This window comes from Acinonyx jubatus, chromosome A2 (assembly GCF_027475565.1).
Source record: "Acinonyx jubatus isolate Ajub_Pintada_27869175 chromosome A2, VMU_Ajub_asm_v1.0, whole genome shotgun sequence".
Classification (NCBI taxonomy): Eukaryota; Metazoa; Chordata; class Mammalia; order Carnivora; family Felidae; genus Acinonyx; species Acinonyx jubatus.
Window position 1 is genome coordinate 24,555,600 of NC_069383.1, and position 17,980 is coordinate 24,573,579.

General features: G+C 41.9%; 1 protein-coding gene across 2 annotated transcripts in view; it reads right to left on the reverse strand.

The window, feature by feature from the left end:
• The window catches only part of SND1 (staphylococcal nuclease and tudor domain containing 1), a 420,776-nt gene that overhangs the window by 255,933 nt on the left and 146,863 nt on the right, over positions 1-17,980 (reverse strand). For both annotated transcript variants that reach the window (XM_027075404.2, XM_053218125.1), the window contains one exon: positions 13,035-13,124. In XM_027075404.2, coding sequence (XP_026931205.2) covers positions 13,035-13,124 — 90 coding nt within the window. The remainder of the gene's footprint in view (positions 1-13,034; positions 13,125-17,980) is intronic.

Genomic DNA, 17,980 nt, shown 5'->3' on the forward strand with positions numbered 1-17,980 from the left:
AGATGAAACTTACAGAAATATAAAAGCATCAGGTACGTCAATCAGTGCTAACAGGACAAAAAAAAATCTTCACTACTGGGTTTAGGAACAGATATTTGGGATTGGCAGTTCGCTCCCCTTTCACGATAAGGAAACTAAGAGCTAATATAAAAGAACACATCCAAGGTCATGGAGTTAGGATAAGATGCACTTCAGGTCTGGGGCTCCACGTGCCCAAGCTTTTCTACCTTCAGCCCATCCTGTGAAGTGAAGCCAGCTCAGGCCATGGAAACCTGCCAGCTTCTCTGTGGTGCTCCCCCCGCCCCAGAGTCTCTACTAGGAAAAATACACATTTATCAGTAAATGCGGTTATACCAGAGTCTGATTGGATATACCACGATGACTAATTGAGCCTTTCTGGATTTTTTTAGTAAGATCATCTTTTTAGAGGATGTATTTTCCATCCATTGCATTCCTTCGCATCTCACAATTTAAGCAAATAAGGCACACTGAAAGAAAGGAATTCGTGTGTAGCGTAAGAATATGAACATACACAAACTTTAGCTGTCGTGTCTTCCTGCCTCTGAAATGACAGAAATGTCCTACCTCTTCACTGTAATGTGGGCTGATAAGTTGTAGAAAAGGCTGGAGGCCTGCTTTTCAGATACTAGTTTGTATTTCCATCCCGAGGAACTTAAAACAGTTTCTTTCTGTCCTGTCCAAAAGTTACTCCTAATACAGCTCTGCTACCGTTCCCTCCCTACACTAGTGCACCTAAGAAATCACAGCTGTCAAAATATCCTGTCCAATTTACAAATGAAGAAACAGAGGCTTTGTGAACACTCAGACCATACACTTAAGATTACATCTCTTAGCTGTTGAGAGTCAATAAAAAAACAAGAGGGGCGCCTGGGTGGCTCAGTCGGTGAAGCGTCCGACTTCGGCTCAGGTCACAATCTCGTGGTCCGCGAGTTCAAGCCCCGCGTCGGGCTCTGGGCTGATGGCTCAGAGCCTGGAGCTTGCTTCCGACTCTGTGTCTCCCTCTCTCTCTATCCCTCCCCCGTTCATGCTGTGTCTCTCTCTGTCTCAAAAATAAATAAATGTTAAAAAAAAAAATTTAAAAAAAAAAAACAACAAGAACTTCACCAGCTGCCATGTGGTAGGTACCATTTCACCAAAACTTGTTCACCTAATTTCTAACCAGTGATCAAGTCACTTCTGGGATTTTCTTCCTTTCTTTCTTCTAATTCCGTATTTTCTTCCCTTCCCCGCCATTTGTTTTTAAATTTTTTTAAATTTTTTTTTAAGTATAAAGAAGGGCCAGAGGTTTAGAAGTGGCAGAAACCTGGCTTAGCAGGGAGAAGTCAGATGCTCTAACTGGTCTCTCCTTTCTCAGCCCTCTACCATCAAAGTTTGAGCCTGCCAGGCTCCGAGGAGCTGGGCTCAGCAGGAAACTGCCAGGCTAAAAGGTACCCCATATACTGCAGAAATGGCAAAGTGGAGCAAGTCGGCAACTTACTTTCAATTCATTCAAACTATTATTGGAGACTAGGGACATTATGAACCCCAAGTCGGGGAGGATGGGAAGAGCAGGGAGTAGTCAGGGGCCACCAAGTTTTAAAATAATGGAGACCCAAATAAAAAAATATTAATTTTGCCCACTAAATCCCTGTCAAATCAATTTAAAAGAGAACAAATTACAAATACTGCACACTTTTGACTATGAAGTAAAGTCACAGAAACAGCCCCAGACCAGACCTCTAGCACCCAGGAAGGCCTGCTCAGGCAGCAGCACAAAAACGTCAAAGAGCAGCCTGGCAGTGAGGGGCAGGCCGCACTAGGCACCGAGCCAGGTGGGGAGGTGAGTTCACAATCATAATTCATTTCTCTTTTTCAAGAGAAAAAGCATATACTTATTCTACATATTTTTAATGCCTTTGTCTCTCAGACAACACCATGCCTAGAGTTTCACTGAAGCCAGGCTCAAAGTCTCTCAGGATGAGGAAATTAAAGAAAGCAGGCGACAAGGAAACCAGCTCCCTGGCTTAGAACTACAATGTGAGCTCTCTGCATCCCTTCTCCGTATATCTACATATCCCCAACCTTTCTTGTTTTTAAATGTTTAAGTTCAAGTTAGTTAACATATAGCATAACGATTTCAGGAACAGAATTTAGTGATTCATCATTTACATACAATGCCCAGTGCTCATCCCAACAAGTGCCCTCCTTAATGCCCATCGCCCATTTAGCCTGGCCCTCCACCTACTACCCCACCAGCAACCCTCAGTTTGTTCTCCGCATTTAAGAGTCTCTTATGGAGTGTCTGCCTCTCTGTTTTTATCTTATTTTTGCTTCCCTTCTCCCCAATCTTTAAGACCTTCTAGATACAGGACAAATCCAACCTCTTCTGTGAAGACTTGATGGGGATCAAACCAGATTCCCGACGTCAGGGACTGCGAGCTGACCAAAAAGTAAGGTAAGCTCTCTGCCCTGTAGGGCTGGGAGAGGGAGGTCAGACTGGGAAAATGCTCCAGGAGAAGTGGGCACAGAAGTATGCAAGGAGGCTGGAGAGCCCAAACTTCACATGGGGAGCCTGGAATACAGGACATTGGGAAGATGCTTAAAGAGAAACAAGTGCGAAGGCAGGAGGGTGTGAAAGGGCTCGGCCGTGTCCACAGAATGGTGAGAAATTCTTTGTGACACACTCTATGAACGTACAATAGGAAGACTGGAAATGGCATCATGGTATTTTATACACAACCGCCTTTGATTTTACGTTCACTTAAGGAATTATATGTTTTACTGGAGGCATCTGGAGATCCCCAGAGTTCGTGAAAGGATCAGGAGTGTGCATACAGAAGGCAGTCTGACAGTAACATGAAAGTGTGCAAAGACCAGAAGGAGCAGGCCAACCACCTAAGGTGGAGCTGCAATAATTAAATTGAGATATAATATAAGGAGCAAAGAGACTAACAGTCACTGGAAGTATTGTGAAAAGGAGGATTTGAAAAAGATAACTGTGGCAGAATCAGGCGAACTTAGGATAAGGACATCGCAGACTCTAAAGTTCAGGACAATGGACAGGGGAGACATTATTTAAGACCAACAGCAAAGGTAATCAAGACAGTTTGTGGGCAGGGATGAAAAATCATATGGAGGCCATGAGCTACATTTTGGATGTAATAGATGTCACCTATTTACTGGAATCTGTATTTGAGAAACCAGTGGTCAGCAGCTGGAAACATCTGTAGGAGGAGAAAGAAGTTATGAGTGGAAATATTCACATGTGAGTGTCAGCAGTACATGTGGTAGTGGAAACCTGTAAGTGGATATGGTCACACAGCAGGTTAAGACCTCTCCTGCTTCTGACAGACAACTATCGTCTGTATAATTCATATTAGTATTAAGCTAATACCGCCAAGAGACACATTTCTGCTATCTCGCCAGTTCTTCAAATACGTTCCTACTCAACTTCACCCGTTTTGACGTAATCTTGTCCCAGTTAGACTGTAAGCAACTGGTGACACAGATGATATTTTATTCATCTTGACTTTACCTCCATGAAGGTACCTAATAATCATATGTACCTTTTCTAAAAGTCCACAAGAACAGGAGCTTGTAAGGCTCTACCCCAAATGCCTAGAATAAGGTACGCCACATAGTAGTTGCTCAAAAAAATATCCGGTAAATGAATAAAAATGAATTGATTTCACTAGGCTACCACTCCTGGCCTTCTTAACATATCAAGCAATTAGGCATCACCGAAGTTTCAGGGACTGAGTCCTCAAAGAGAGTAAGTCGACTTGACCTTTGTCTTCAGAAGATGACTAACTGCTCATCTGCCCAGCACAGCCCAATCCAAACACTTGTTGAAACCAGAAGAAGAGACAAGGCAAAGTTGCAGAAAAAAATACCTGGCTCAAAAAGGCCTGGTTGAAGACAAAACCTGAGATTCCTATCGTTACAGAAAGAAATTCATGCATAGCTCTGCAGGCAAAACGTTAGACATGGTGCTCCAGAATACAGACTTGTAATTATTCCTAATGTCCTATTCATCACCCTTGAATGGGATAAGCATGGTTCATCAAAAGCTATTGCCAGGAATGATTCCTCCCAGAGCACGCCATATTTCAAAATGCTGCTAATTACTGAAGTAGAAGCCACAGAGGCCCTGGCTATGGCAGCCTTCTTAAGTGGACAGCAGCATTCATCCTCCAAGGAAGGGAAACGGGACAAGTGTCAGGGTGAGCCTACTGACAAAACTAGAAACGCGCTCTCAAGTATCAATTATTCTACAGCAAATGCATAAACCAAGGTAAGTAATGACAAAAGAATAAATGCAAAGATAAAAAAGCAAGACAACACAGGCAGGGAGGGGACGAGAGGTGAAAAGAACATTCAGACCCTTTCCTTTGGATTAATTTTGCAGAGGTCATTACCAAGGTACAAACCCAGGAACGAGAACTCTAACCAAGAGCCAAGTGGTCAGACACATGAAGAAGCTAAACTATTTTCCTTGTGAATATTTCAGGTTTGAAATCAATGTGTTGACAGGGCCATGCTCCTCCTTTGAAGGCTGCAGGGAAGAATCCTTCCTTGCCTCTTCCCAGCTCCTGGTGGCTCCTGGCCATCCTTGGCGTTTCTTGACTCGCAACTACCTCACTTCAATCTCCACGTCCGCTATCACATGGCTTTCTGTTGGCCTCCGTGTCCCATCCTCTTCTGATAAGGGCACCAGTCATTGAGTGTAGGGCCCACACAAATCCAGTATGATCTCATTTCAACTTCAATTACATCTGCAAGGAACTATTTCCACCTAAGATCACATTCTGAGGTTCCAAATGGACATGAACCGGGGGGGCAGCAAACTACAGAGCCCACTACACCTATCACCATGAAAATACCAGGAAAGACTGCCCAAGCCAGCAATCCTCATGAAATAACATTGCAAAACTTTAGGCATACCTGAAAAGTTGCCAGAGAAAAGTTAACTAGCAAGCGAAAACAAGAAGGCAGTTCCAGGTATCAATAAATGAACTTGTTTCAGATAAGAGCAAAAGACTTCACTCAGACTTTAAACACATTAAAACAAGGAGCTTACAACTACACGACCCTAATTATGAAGATGTGGTCCGAAAACACCATTTCTATCACCCGGATGTGAGGAGTTGACGAAACCTCCACCTTAGAACCAACAAACACTGTACACACTGCCTTCTTGTACATACACAGGTTGGTTACACCCTCGGCAAAGAAACATGCAAGTAACCAGAATTATTAGCCTAACTCTCCGAACGTAAGAAACACAAACAAATCAACAAGAGAGGTCACAGAGAAGGAAACCCTGGAAAGTCAGTGCTTAAAAATGGAATTCACCGATTCTCAATGATGTATTATTTTGCAAACACGTACAGGATGTTTTCTTTAAGAATTTTTTGTTATTAGAAAAGTTACATGCACTGTCTCTCTATAGGTCCTTTTAAGATGAAACTATTGGAGAAAATAATATTGAGAAAGATAGCAAGAGTCGAGTTTCTTTTCCAGTTGAGTACATCCATACCCCATCCCACTTTACACTCATCTACAACATGAGACATTCTGTACACTGTCACAGAGCGCAAGTGCAAAAGAATCTAGTCTCTGTAAACCAGGAGGTATAGAACGTTCGAAGATTTGCAATTCAGCACATTTTGTAAGGTTTTTGGCACATAAGGGTTATTTTTAAAGAGGGAAAAAAAGGCTGTCCTCTCCCTACCCCCAAACACAGCTGAGCTGATTCAGCACAAATCTCCCCCTAAAATAAAATCCTAGTTTGCAGAGAATAAGCATGGAAAGTTCCAGCCCCAAGGACGACATTTCAGAAACCTAGCCAAAAAGATCTGGAGTGGGTGGCTTAAGAGAGACTGACCACAAATCATGTTCTAAACAGAAGAACTTTCACCAGAAAACTGTGAGCAACTTGGGAGTCCAGGGAAGAGTCTTTAATAATAAGCAGAACAACATAAGAGTATTACCCAGATCAGAGAATCTCGAGGATTCTGGTAGCTAGTGAATCATTTCTCACAGGTGAGCATACAGAAATTTCCAGGAATGCAGTTGAAGGTTTTAGTTTTTTTCATTTAACTTAGAGACAGATGCTTTTTGAAGAGGATATTACAATATACCTCATACAAATACCACACTTTCACCAAGAAGCAATGTGCTCAGCTACACACCCTGACGGCCCTGAAAGCGCAGAGGTACTTTTCAAAAGCTGCACATAAAACATTCAAGAACTCATTACTTAAAAGGCATTTAGGTGGCAACAGGTAGAAAGCTACCTTGCCGAGAACGGCCAAATTTTCAGAAACAGACAACTCTACAGTTTTGTTAATTACTTTCACTAGATAAGTGAGCTAACGAATAAAGGATCATTCCCCAAGTCCATAAGGTAAAGGGCATGTAGATGACCCTTGGTCTCCAATGCATCCTGACACATTGCCTTCATGTCTAAGTGGGAGAAGTCTTACTAGAAAAAAGCAGTCAGAAATTATAAGTCATTCAAGTCATCTCTGGATTTGGTGAATATCTACAGTCATTTATTCAAAAAATTTACAGCCACATTGATGGTAACAGCTGGCCCAGAGAAGGCAAGGACAAGCAACCTCGTATAAACCTGTCAATTTAAATCACAACTCATTCACAACCTCAGGGCCTGTTTTGATCACTAATGTAAAGGACTTTTCCATATCATGAGTGAATCAAATTAATACGAAGTGGAAAATGAGGAGATGACAAAGGAAATGTTTATAAAAACCAAACTAAAATACATTGCAGGTAATTAAGAACAAAAATCCGCTGACTTCCAGCTTTGCACTCAACACAGCTGATTAAGTAACACACTGCAAAAGACAGAACTTAGAAGTGTTTTTAAGGAAAAGGATGGCCCTGTTAAATAACAAGCAAGGAGTGAAGGAGTTCCTCCTCAAGAAAGCTCCAGGTCCTTGAAGAGCTTCCAAAAGTTGAGTGAAAAACTGCTTCTGCTAAGGAACGTTCCTCCAGGTACCTTCAGAGATCTGTCCTTGCACAGGGGAAGGAGCACTGAGTGCGCCTCAACTACTCCCTGGCTTTGGGCCAAGATGAAAAAGCAACCTGACCTTTCCTTTCTCCCAGATGCTCCCAAGTCACACCTATGCCAAGAGATCAAAGAGAAAAGGAAATCAAGCCTCAACATTGGCTTAGCAATGTTACCTATGACCTCACATTGTCTGTGTAACTAGCAGAAGAACATGTAATCTGACATAGGTTTCTCCAAAGAACAATTTGATGAAACATCACTTCACAGGGACATCTCAAAGACTAATGAGATCATGTCTAGAGGGCTGAAGGCATTCAAAGGGCTGATCTATGGTGCTCTTATCACCTGCTAAGATCTGTAGACTAGGATCCTACAGCTACAGAAATCAACTTCTTGTAGTATGCCAGGTATGTGTTATATACAAGAACTGATGTTATCCCAAAGAGGACCATGACCCTACGTATCTACATTATTCAGTAACACAACATGGTGGTGGGCCTTTCTAGACCTTTAATTTAGCACAGCAATGAAATGCATAGACACCTAGATAAAACACTTAATTTCTATGAGCTTTAGTTTCTTTACCTGTAAAAATAGGAATGATACATCTTGGGATGGAGTAAAATTAAGTAAATTAAGTAAAATTAAATACTCAGTGCTTACCACAAAGGACAATGAATGACAGCTCTGACCCTGTTAAGCTTGAATGAGCGTTATGTAAAGTGTCCCAAGAAGTCTGTCTAGTTCACAGTACAAATTGGAACAGCATGAAAATTATACGTAAGTATTCACCAAATTGCGAACAAGCCACATCTTCATCTATAGTTGGCATCCTAAGGAAATAAGGCTATTAACAGTAGTTGGGTCACCAACTGGTTCTCAAAGCACATTAACCCAGAAATAGAGGGAAGATCATTTATATGTAGTATCAACCATTTCCAGGTTGACTCAAGAGTCCTGACACGAAGAGATAATCTCGTGCCACGTCTTCCACATCTGGCTAACCCTAGGCAAATCAGGTAGGGCCAGTTCCTACCACCCTTAATATATTCATATCTGGATCCACATAGCCTTCATCCCATTGCTCCCATTTTCCCCTAAAGTTAATTAATTTGGAAGAAATTTATTGAGCACCTACTGTGCATCATAAACTGCATGTACTGAGCAAAACAGATGTGGGCCCCAGTTGGCCTAATATAATGAATCTAACAAGAGAGAGATAGTAACAGAGAATCTCTCAAATACATTAAGATGTGAAAAACTGGGAAGAAAATATTAGAAAAGGGGGGTCAACTTTCTCCACAAAGTCAATTTTAAATTAAATCTGAAGGATAATTGTGAGATTAATAAGGAAGGGGAAAGGAGGACAAAGTGGGTATCCCGAACAGAACAAATTCCAAGTGCAAAAGCCCTGAAGTGAGAGGGAGCATAATGTAGTTCAGAAACCTAATGGAATGCCAGAAAGGGGGCCAGGAGGTAGATAAGAAAAGGGGTAGGAGCTTCTTTCTGGGAAGCAGGATGGAACCACATTATGCAGGACCTAGTAAGCCAAAGGAAGCAATGAGAAGCCAAAGCCTTAGGCAATGGCAGAGCACAATGTTACTGTCATTGGTGAAGCTCCCAGCAGCTGCAGGTGGAGAATGGACTGCAATGGGAAAGAGTGGCTATGGGAAAAGCACTAAAAAAGTTCCAGGAGCCTCAGTGAGAGGAGATCTAAGACAAGACAGCAGCAATACAATGGAAGGAAGAGGAAATGCACATATCTACACAGCAGGAGTTGGTGAGGGACTGGAATAAGGGGGTTAAGGAAGAGAGGGTGTCAAAGATGTCTCCAACAGCAACAGAGAGGCATGACTTCCAGAACACGGGAGGAGCCCCAATTTTCTGACAGGATATCACAACTCTGGTTTTGGACATGACGGATTTGTGAGTCTGGTGCACATGAAGATCATTTCCATCTACCCCAAGGAGTTCCATGACCCCAAAAGTACGAACTTCAGGAAGAAAAGTACAAACTTTCCACAAGAGAAGAATCATCTAAAGCAATATGAATTTGAAATAACTCCTGGTATTATTTATATCCCAGTAACTTTCCAAGTGTCTGCATTTATCAAGAAAAATGCTCAATTTTCAGTGGAGATAGGAGAGCCTGGACTGAGCATATAATCCCGGGGCCGAAGCTTCCATGCACTCTTGCTTCTTGCGATTCCATCTCTTCCACCTGTCCATTTTTGACCCCTCAACTGTCCAAACAAGTTACAAGTCTGAATGCAACAGTTCCCATGGTGATGGAAACTGTGCAATTAAGGGACAGGAGTTACAGTGATTTAAAAGTCATCTGTAAATGCTGTATTACATAGACTTAAAATATTTTGAGATTCTACTTTCGAGATTCTATGAGGTAGCTGGGAGAAAATTCCCAGTGAAGATCCCAGTTACCATTACCTTCTTCCACTGAGAACAAAATGACTTAGGCACCCACACTCTTCCTTTCAATAGACTGACCTTCTCTAAGGAAGAAAAATATATATACACAGAAAGACACTGCTCCCGCTGCTAGAAGAAGGCTGCAGCCCTGGTTATTTTTGGAGGACATCATTCTCACCATCTTATACACACCTAGGATATCACACCACAAAACTGAAAGACATGTGGAAGTTACCATGGATTCCATTTCTCCACTATATTGGGGCCATGAAGAACCCCAGAAGAAAGTAACAAGACAGTTCTTCACCATGCATATTCCTTAGTCAAGATTTCAGTGAAAGCACAGATGGCAGATGGTAAACAGAGGATGGGGAGGGAATTCTACCAGGCAGTATGGCAAGTCAGACAGCTTCTGAAACACTTCCAAGATACACACGTATCCTTCTACGTCTCTCTCATCCAGAGAACACACACACAAACATACACTTTACACAACACATACACACTTTACACATACACAAATGCCCGAGCAGGCAATCATTTTGTGGAAGTTGGAAACTTGACACCACATCCAACCAATGCTACTCAAATCTGTGCAATGGGCTGGGGGCGCCTGGGTGGCTCAGTCAGTTAAGCATCCGACTTTGGCTCAGGTCATGATCTCGTGGTTTGTGAGTTCGAGCCCCACGTCGGGCTCTGTGCTGACAGCTCAGAGCCTGGAGCCTGCTTCGGATTCTATGTCTCCCACTCTCTCTGACCCTCCCATGCTCATTCTCTGTCTCTGAATAATAAATAAATGTTTAAAATAATAATAATAAATTTTAAAAAAGAGAGATAATCTAAAAAGAAAAATCTGTGCAATGGGCTGATGGCAGTCAAATTAGTTGCACACTGATTCACATCTCTTGACCTCAGAGCCAGTTAAAAAAAAATTGATAACTGAAAAGGGGAGGCTGTGCTAGATTCTATAAGAAGCAGCATTATTAAGCACAACACAACAACAGACTGGCATCTGGAAAAATATGAAAGGCTAATATCCTAGATTCTGGTAACAATCCCACGAAGACAGGGGAAGGCAAATAATATTCCTAGTTCACAAGTGATGAAACCAAGGCTCAGAGAGGTGCGTGATTCCATTAATTAAGGCACTTAGCCAGAATTACACCTTGGGAATGAATTGAAGTGAATTTCCATAACTGAAATGGAGACCACTGAACCCAACAAAGCACCTCAGCAGTTTACCTTCAATCTTATTTCTCTACATTCTAGAAACTCCTCAAAACTGTCATATTATAGACTCTCTGGGATGGTCAAATAATAGTCTGGGCAGAAAAGATGATTTTACCTCCATTATCTTGCTTAAGCTGTGACAGGCTGCCCTAATCAGCTTTCGTGCACAGAGGCACATAGGCACACATGCTCCCTCTCGGTGCCTCTTAATCATCATGTGCCATGCTGAACAGCTGCAGAGGTCTGAAGGGAATTGGCAGAAATGTGCAATGATGTGCTAGCCACCCCCCTGAGGCAGCAACTGCCCTGCCTGCTCCCAGACTCGAGAGTAAACATGGGTGTTCGCTGTCGCAACTGATGGGCCCAGAAGACAGGCAAGTGGTTTCAGGTGGTGAGTCAGGAAAAGCAGTTTGCATCAGGAATGTTCCGGCCCAGCAGAGCTGAGCGGCATCCTACTCCCCACGCAGGGATACGGTATTCATCATTTATACAATGTCACCGTGGGGGACAAAACTTGGGCTCAGCACAAATAGAACCCAATCACTCTTATGCAGAAGAACCAGTAAACAACGCTTCTCCCACCAAGAAGGAACCTAATTGCTTAAGAATTGCCATCATATCTGACACTTGAGGTCGGTCCTTCTATCCACAGACAGAGGTCTTTACAGAGGCCTGGACAGGTTCTGAGAGCAGAGCCTTGGGCTAACCTTCTAGGACCACTCAGCATTGGCTGCAATAGCTGTGATCGATGCTCCCACGGATGAAACAGAATCAGGCAAGGGCACTATTAAAGAAACCAGGTGGATGTCAGAACACACGCCACACAAACAGCTGCACAGGAATCAAATATGCGCCACCACTCCTTTCGAGGTGATTTTGGATGGATTTCAATAGAAATCCACACTTTTGAGGGAATTCCTTGTTTGCCTCTATGCTATTGTTTATGAGCCAGTAAATGAATGATAGGATATACACTTGGTGAAATAGAGATGTCGACATTAGATCAGATAACAGGAGATCTAGAAATTGAAAGAGGCTTAAAGCCATCATTCGCACTACACTTCATGAATGAATACAGCATTCTGTCAAGTTTTATACAATGACAAATGAGCCTATTCTCTGGAGGAACCTGAGGAGATTTAACGTTCGTTTTAGGAAATCCAGTTTAGTCTCTCTGTTTCAAAATTAGCAATTTCATCTCGTGCCAACTTCAAAATCTCTTTGTTATAATTTATATTTCTAGTGACTGTGGTATACAATAAAAATTGCTTATGTTTATGAAAGACTACTTTGGCATTGGTTCAAAAGCCAGAGCCTTATCAAACCTGTCACATCATTAAAAATCTGCATTTAGGTAAAGAATGCTAATGTGGCATTAATGTGTTAAGGCCAGATATACAGCAGAATGGCCTTATCTTTCTGAAGATATAGGAAAAATCAACCCAAAACAAGGTATTTTCCAGAACAACCCTCACTGAAGCAAAGTACAGAAAAGACAAATCACAGTCTCTCCTTGAACAGATTTCCATCAACTGCCATCAAAGGAACGACGCCATTCATTTCCTTTGTTCATCAAGGACACAGACACCTGCCCAGAATACTGACGGTGGGGAGGGCAGGGAAAATAAGGGAATGCTCAGAGGCTCACTCTCAGCCTCCCAGAATGGCAAGTTCTGCAGCTGGTCACAATTATGCTCTAAGAACACAAGGAAATGCACTCTTAGGGTCTCTGAGCTATTGCACTAGACTAGAAAGTCAATGTGCTGCACCAAAGGCTTCACAGGAACTCCTGGGAAACCACACAAGGCTCCCCTCACACTTGCAGCAGAAGCTCCAGGAAATATGACAAAAGCCGAAGAAGTGGAGGAGGCATATGCACCACAGTTCACTTCAGGAAGCACGCTCCCAATCCAGGAGAGCCCCTCTTCTCAACAGCCAACCTATCCCTCAGAAGCAAGGGAGGCAGAAAAAAATAGGAAACTTTCCTTCAATAGCATATCCCACAGCACCGACTTTTAATGGAGGTGGCTGAAGGGAACGAGAGAGCCAAGTAAATGAAGCTCAGGGCAATATGCAATTATTGAAACTGGAATTGAGCCTGGACCCTGGAAAGAGCATGCTGTGAGGGCTTTGGCAATCACACTGTGGTCAGGGCCCCAATTTTCAATTTCTCCCATGGGATACCACTTCCCGATACACAGACACGCCCCTCTTCGTATCAAAAGTAATTCCACTTGACTTGGTGGATGAGTGTCATCTGCAGGTCTCTGGGATTCCATGACAAGGGCCCAGCTTACGATGATCCCCAATAATTTGCAAATATGTTTCTGTCATCCTTTACCTTTTTCCCAATAAGCTTCTTTCGAAGAAATTCCCGAGCTTCAAACATGTAGGGGATGTCATATAGGGGACGTAGTTTCTTGTTCTTATCCTAAAAGAAAAACAAAGTGTCACATCAGGAATGAAAAACAAAAAACAAAAAACAGGCAAATGAACACAGCCAATAAAACCAGACACTGGAATACATCTGAAATATGCTACGTTGGAAATATACTGCCTCCTCATATCACAGATACTAACTAAGTGCTAGATACACCGTAAATAATTAATAAATATTTGGATGAAATACTTTATAGGGAATAAGATTATCTTTTTCACATGATAGACTCAAAAATAACTAATGGAGGGGCTCCTGGGTGACTCAGCAGGTTAAGCGTCTGACTTCAGCTCAGGTCATGATCTTGTGGTCCATGAGTTCTAGCCCCGCGTGGGGCTCTGTGTTGACACCTCAGAGCTTGGAGCCTGCTTTGGATTCTGTGTCTCCCTCTCCCTCCCTCCCTCCCTCCCTCCCTCTCTCTCTCTGCCCCTCCCCTGCTCACACTCTGTCTCTCAAAAATAAATAAACATTAAAAAAAAATTTTTTTAATAAATAAATAATAACTAATGGAATGTTTATAGTTACCCAACCTGGAAACAACCTAAGTGGTCATCACCTGTATTAACTGTGGTACAGAAGAAGCTCAGTAAGTATTAGGGCCCTCCAAATATTCATAGATACACTATGAATCTAGTTCCATTATTCTGTAAGCTGTTATTAAGCACCTACCAACCAACAGACCCATACAAAGCTCTCTGTAAATACAGGTTATAATCCTAGATTCAAAATATTTGCAACCTAACAGAGTAACACAAGAAAAGATACGAAATGGCAACACAAAGCAGTTTTGAGTAAGTGCTAAACTGTGATATAGACTAGGGACTAAGTGCTATCAGAGTTCAGGGAAGTGGAAAGAAAGAAGTAATCAGGAAATGTTTCACTGACAAGGTGACAAGGTTTCACTGAATTAATGTGAGTTTACAGGGTAAGAAAAAACTAGGAAGAAAATTAGAGTTTAAAAAATAGAACAAGCTAAAGGGGGCAGGAATAAATAGTATTTCAACACAACACTCACATGCATGAATATCGACATACACAATTCTTTCATTATCTCACAGGCCCCAGACTTCTCCCCAAAAGGGTTACTATTCTAAGCACAGAACTTGGGGAATATGAGAGAAAGTTCTAGAGGAACTTGACAGAAGAGGGAATGGGTAGGAAACTGAAGAGATATGAGAAGCATTTTAAGAAATGAATTAACAGAATGGATAGAGCGGATAAAAAAAGAATCCAATATTCTAACTCATGGTGACACATACATGGAGTCTAGAAAAGTTTGCCTTTTGATGGGGAGAATGGAGGGGTGGAGGATGTTAAAAGAAACAGGGAGATGCTAGCTAGATCACTTGCTATGATTACTTTAGTATCTCTCCCCAGCTAACCCAGAAGTTCCAAAAGAACAGAAATCCCATCCACTTCTGTTATTCTGTGACCCTAGAGCCAAGTACACTACCTCCCCTCATACTCAAGTAATGGCTGGATGAACTAAATACAAAAGAAATATGAAAAATGACATACATATATATATATATATAGAGAGAGAGAGAGACAGAGAGAGATACACACACACACATACACACACACACACAACACACAAAACGCAACCAAGCTAGAAGAAGACTATGTACAGATTTCAGAATCTCCTGGACCATTAACGCTGCAGGGAAAATTCACAAATAAAGAAGAAAATCAAGGACGAACTCCTGACCCAGAGGTGTGCTGTTGCTTACCATCCTGTACAGTTAGCTCACCCGGCCTTACCTTTACCATCCATTACACCTCTGACAAAACAAGATCTCTTTATAATCCATTCCACACTCAAAGAAGCATTCAAATTATTTCTTCTCATAAACAGCCAACTCCTCCTAAATAAAAAATCTTTATCATTTTAATACCCCATATTTAAACTAATCCTAATGATAAGACTGAGGTCAAGGGAACTGAAATAGGTGTTTCCTCCTAGACCCTGATCAAGCTTTGGTGTCCAGAACACGTTATTTAAACATTTCAATTCATTGATATCGCCATGATAAACCTCTTATGAGAATACACATAATTTGAGTGTGAGCTTCACATTCGTCATCTAACTGCCTTCTGATTCTTCTGGTTCAAACAACAGTGACCAAAAGGCAGCAGCAGCATTATGGTACTCTTCTTGGAAGTTAAGGAGGCACGTTCAGAAATGAACCCAAGTTTCTATTCCTTCTTGGATGTGTGAGCCTCCACATGCTCTTAACAGGAACATCGATGGCCATACCCTGACCAAAGCCCTGGGGTGTCACGATCACTGCCTAATAAGTGAGGTATGGCCCTGAATATGAAAATCTTTAAAGAAACAGTAACACCGAACTGAACTTTTTCTTACAGGAAAAAGAAAAGGGGAAGTGGAATACATGAGAGTTGCCCAGGTAGAGGGAGTTCTGGGTAATACAGGGCAGATATACAGGGTTACGGATATTTTATAAATATCCAGGCAGTCCAATCAAAATTTTGAGTCACGACGAAGGTGCCAAGTATAATATATAAGCCATAAAACAGAGCTTATGATGACATTCAATGATACAGAAAGAATGCTGGCTAGACAGAAGATTCTAGGTGCCAATAATGAACAGGATTTTTCATACAGACAAAATCAATGGTTATCAAAATAAGCCCTCGGGAATAAAGAAGTGCCAGCATATTCATATTTACCACACAATAGAGGACAACCTATTTACAGAGAGTAGCTGTATAATTACACAAGCCTAAGTGAACAGTATTTTAAAAAGTGAACTGAACAAAGTATGGACATTTACCTTGCATAGCCTCATGATCTGTCACAGAACCTGAATGTATGAACCTTACTCTACTTTTTCTGAAACACCAAAGAGATCACAAGGCAGTATCACTTGATTGGAACTCCAAAACAATGAACAAAAGCTAAGAGATACGGTTTTATCAAGAATTCAGATGAAGGTCACGAGATGAGGTACACCTAAATAAATGAAAATGGCTGTCTGGGGACGCCTGGGTGGCTCAGTAGGTTAAGCATCCAACTCTTTGATTTTGACTCAGGTCATGATCTCATGGTTCAGGAGATCAATCAGGGCTCTGCGCTGACAGCGTGGGGCCTGCTTGAGTTTCTCTCTCTCTTTCTCTCTCTCTCCCCACTTTCCCTGCTCATGGTCTCACTCTCCCTCTCTTGCTCTCAAAATAAATACACAAACATTGAAGGGAAGGGAAGGGAAGGGAGGGGAGGGGAGGGGAGGGGAGGGGAGGGAAGGAAATGGCTGTCTGAATAAGAAAGACTCAACAGGACTGACCCAAGACAAAATGCTCTCAAAGAATGAAGGAAAAGTAAATACTATGCCAACAAATATCCCAATCAAAAAACGGTCAACTTCAGAGTCTGATTACATGTCTCTCATGAAGCCGGGAAAGAACTAATAGCACAAGCAGAAAACAAGGTATCAGAAGTGAAAATAGAATGATCTTGTTACTCTAACCCTTCAGAGCTAGTAGCTATTGACATCTGCAAACATCTTACAAGAGAGATATTAGAAGTCCCTAGGAAACCACAAAGTAAAAGCAATTCCTCCAAATTACCAGGTACATAAAAGCCTCTGAAATCTCTAGGAGGCAACTGAGGTATGGAATGTATTCTGAGAAAACAGGACTTTAGCAGAATCTTGCCTGATAAAAAGGACTGTCTAGTTTAGAATCTAATTTACACAGAAATATTTTTAAAAAAATAAAAATAGAAGAGAATTCTTGCTTTATCTGGTGGACAGATAATACACAAACCAGTATGTACTGTAATCACTGTTCTTCCTGAGAAAGGACATGGTACATATAGACCCTGAAATGACTCCTACATTAGAGATAACTTTAATTATCTATACCTCACTGGTTTGGAAAGGGAGGCCCAACACCCAAACCTTAGCATCTAAAGACACACCTGGCATTTTTACAGGAGTTGTTTGGCTTATTGCCAAAACGTCGTTCAATGCTAACTTAGAGGGAATGAAAGAGACCTCCAATCAAGGCCTTATATTCAACCCCCTAGTTTTGGGCCTCAACCTGAAACCAAATTTTATCTAGCTCATCCTGTAGCTCAAATATCTAATATCCCTAGGGATGCTCCAGGATTTCTTAAACAAGACCTGAAAAAATACAAACCAGGGCACCTAGGTGGCTCAGTCAGTTGACTCTTGATTTAGGCTCAGGTCGTGATCTCCCAGTCGTGGCATCGAGCCCCATATCGGGATCCACACTGAGCTGGGTATAGAGTCTCCTTGGGATTCTCTCGCTCCCTCTCATACGCTCTCAAAAATAAGTGAATAAACTTTAAAATAAGGGGGTGGGGGGAGGAACCATGAGGCAAAAAAAAACAAAAGACAAAAAACAACAACAACAACTAATAAATGTGGTTCCACTAAAATTAAAGCAGTTCCTTAGTGAAAAGACTTCATGAACAAAGTGACAGGCCAAAGCACAAACACTTAGTAGCTGATGACTGAAACAGATATAGAAAAAGCAGAGCAGGATGAGAGCGAGCTGGAGTGCAGAGCCACTGTTGTAATGTGATCAGGGTCTGTTAAAAACAAAGCCTTGAAGAAGGTATGGGGTTGAGCCATCTGGAGAAAGACGGGGAAAACAGCCAAAGCCAAGACCCTGAGTGGGTTCAAGGAACAGCGAAGACACCACTGCAGCTATGGCAGCATGCACAAGGGGAGAGCAATCGGAGTTGAAGACACACATCTGACTTAACATCTGTAAAGGTTACTCTGACCACTTTGTTGATAACAGACACTACAGCAAGAAAAGGGTAAAGCAAAAAGAGATCCATTAGGAGACTAGGACAGTAATCT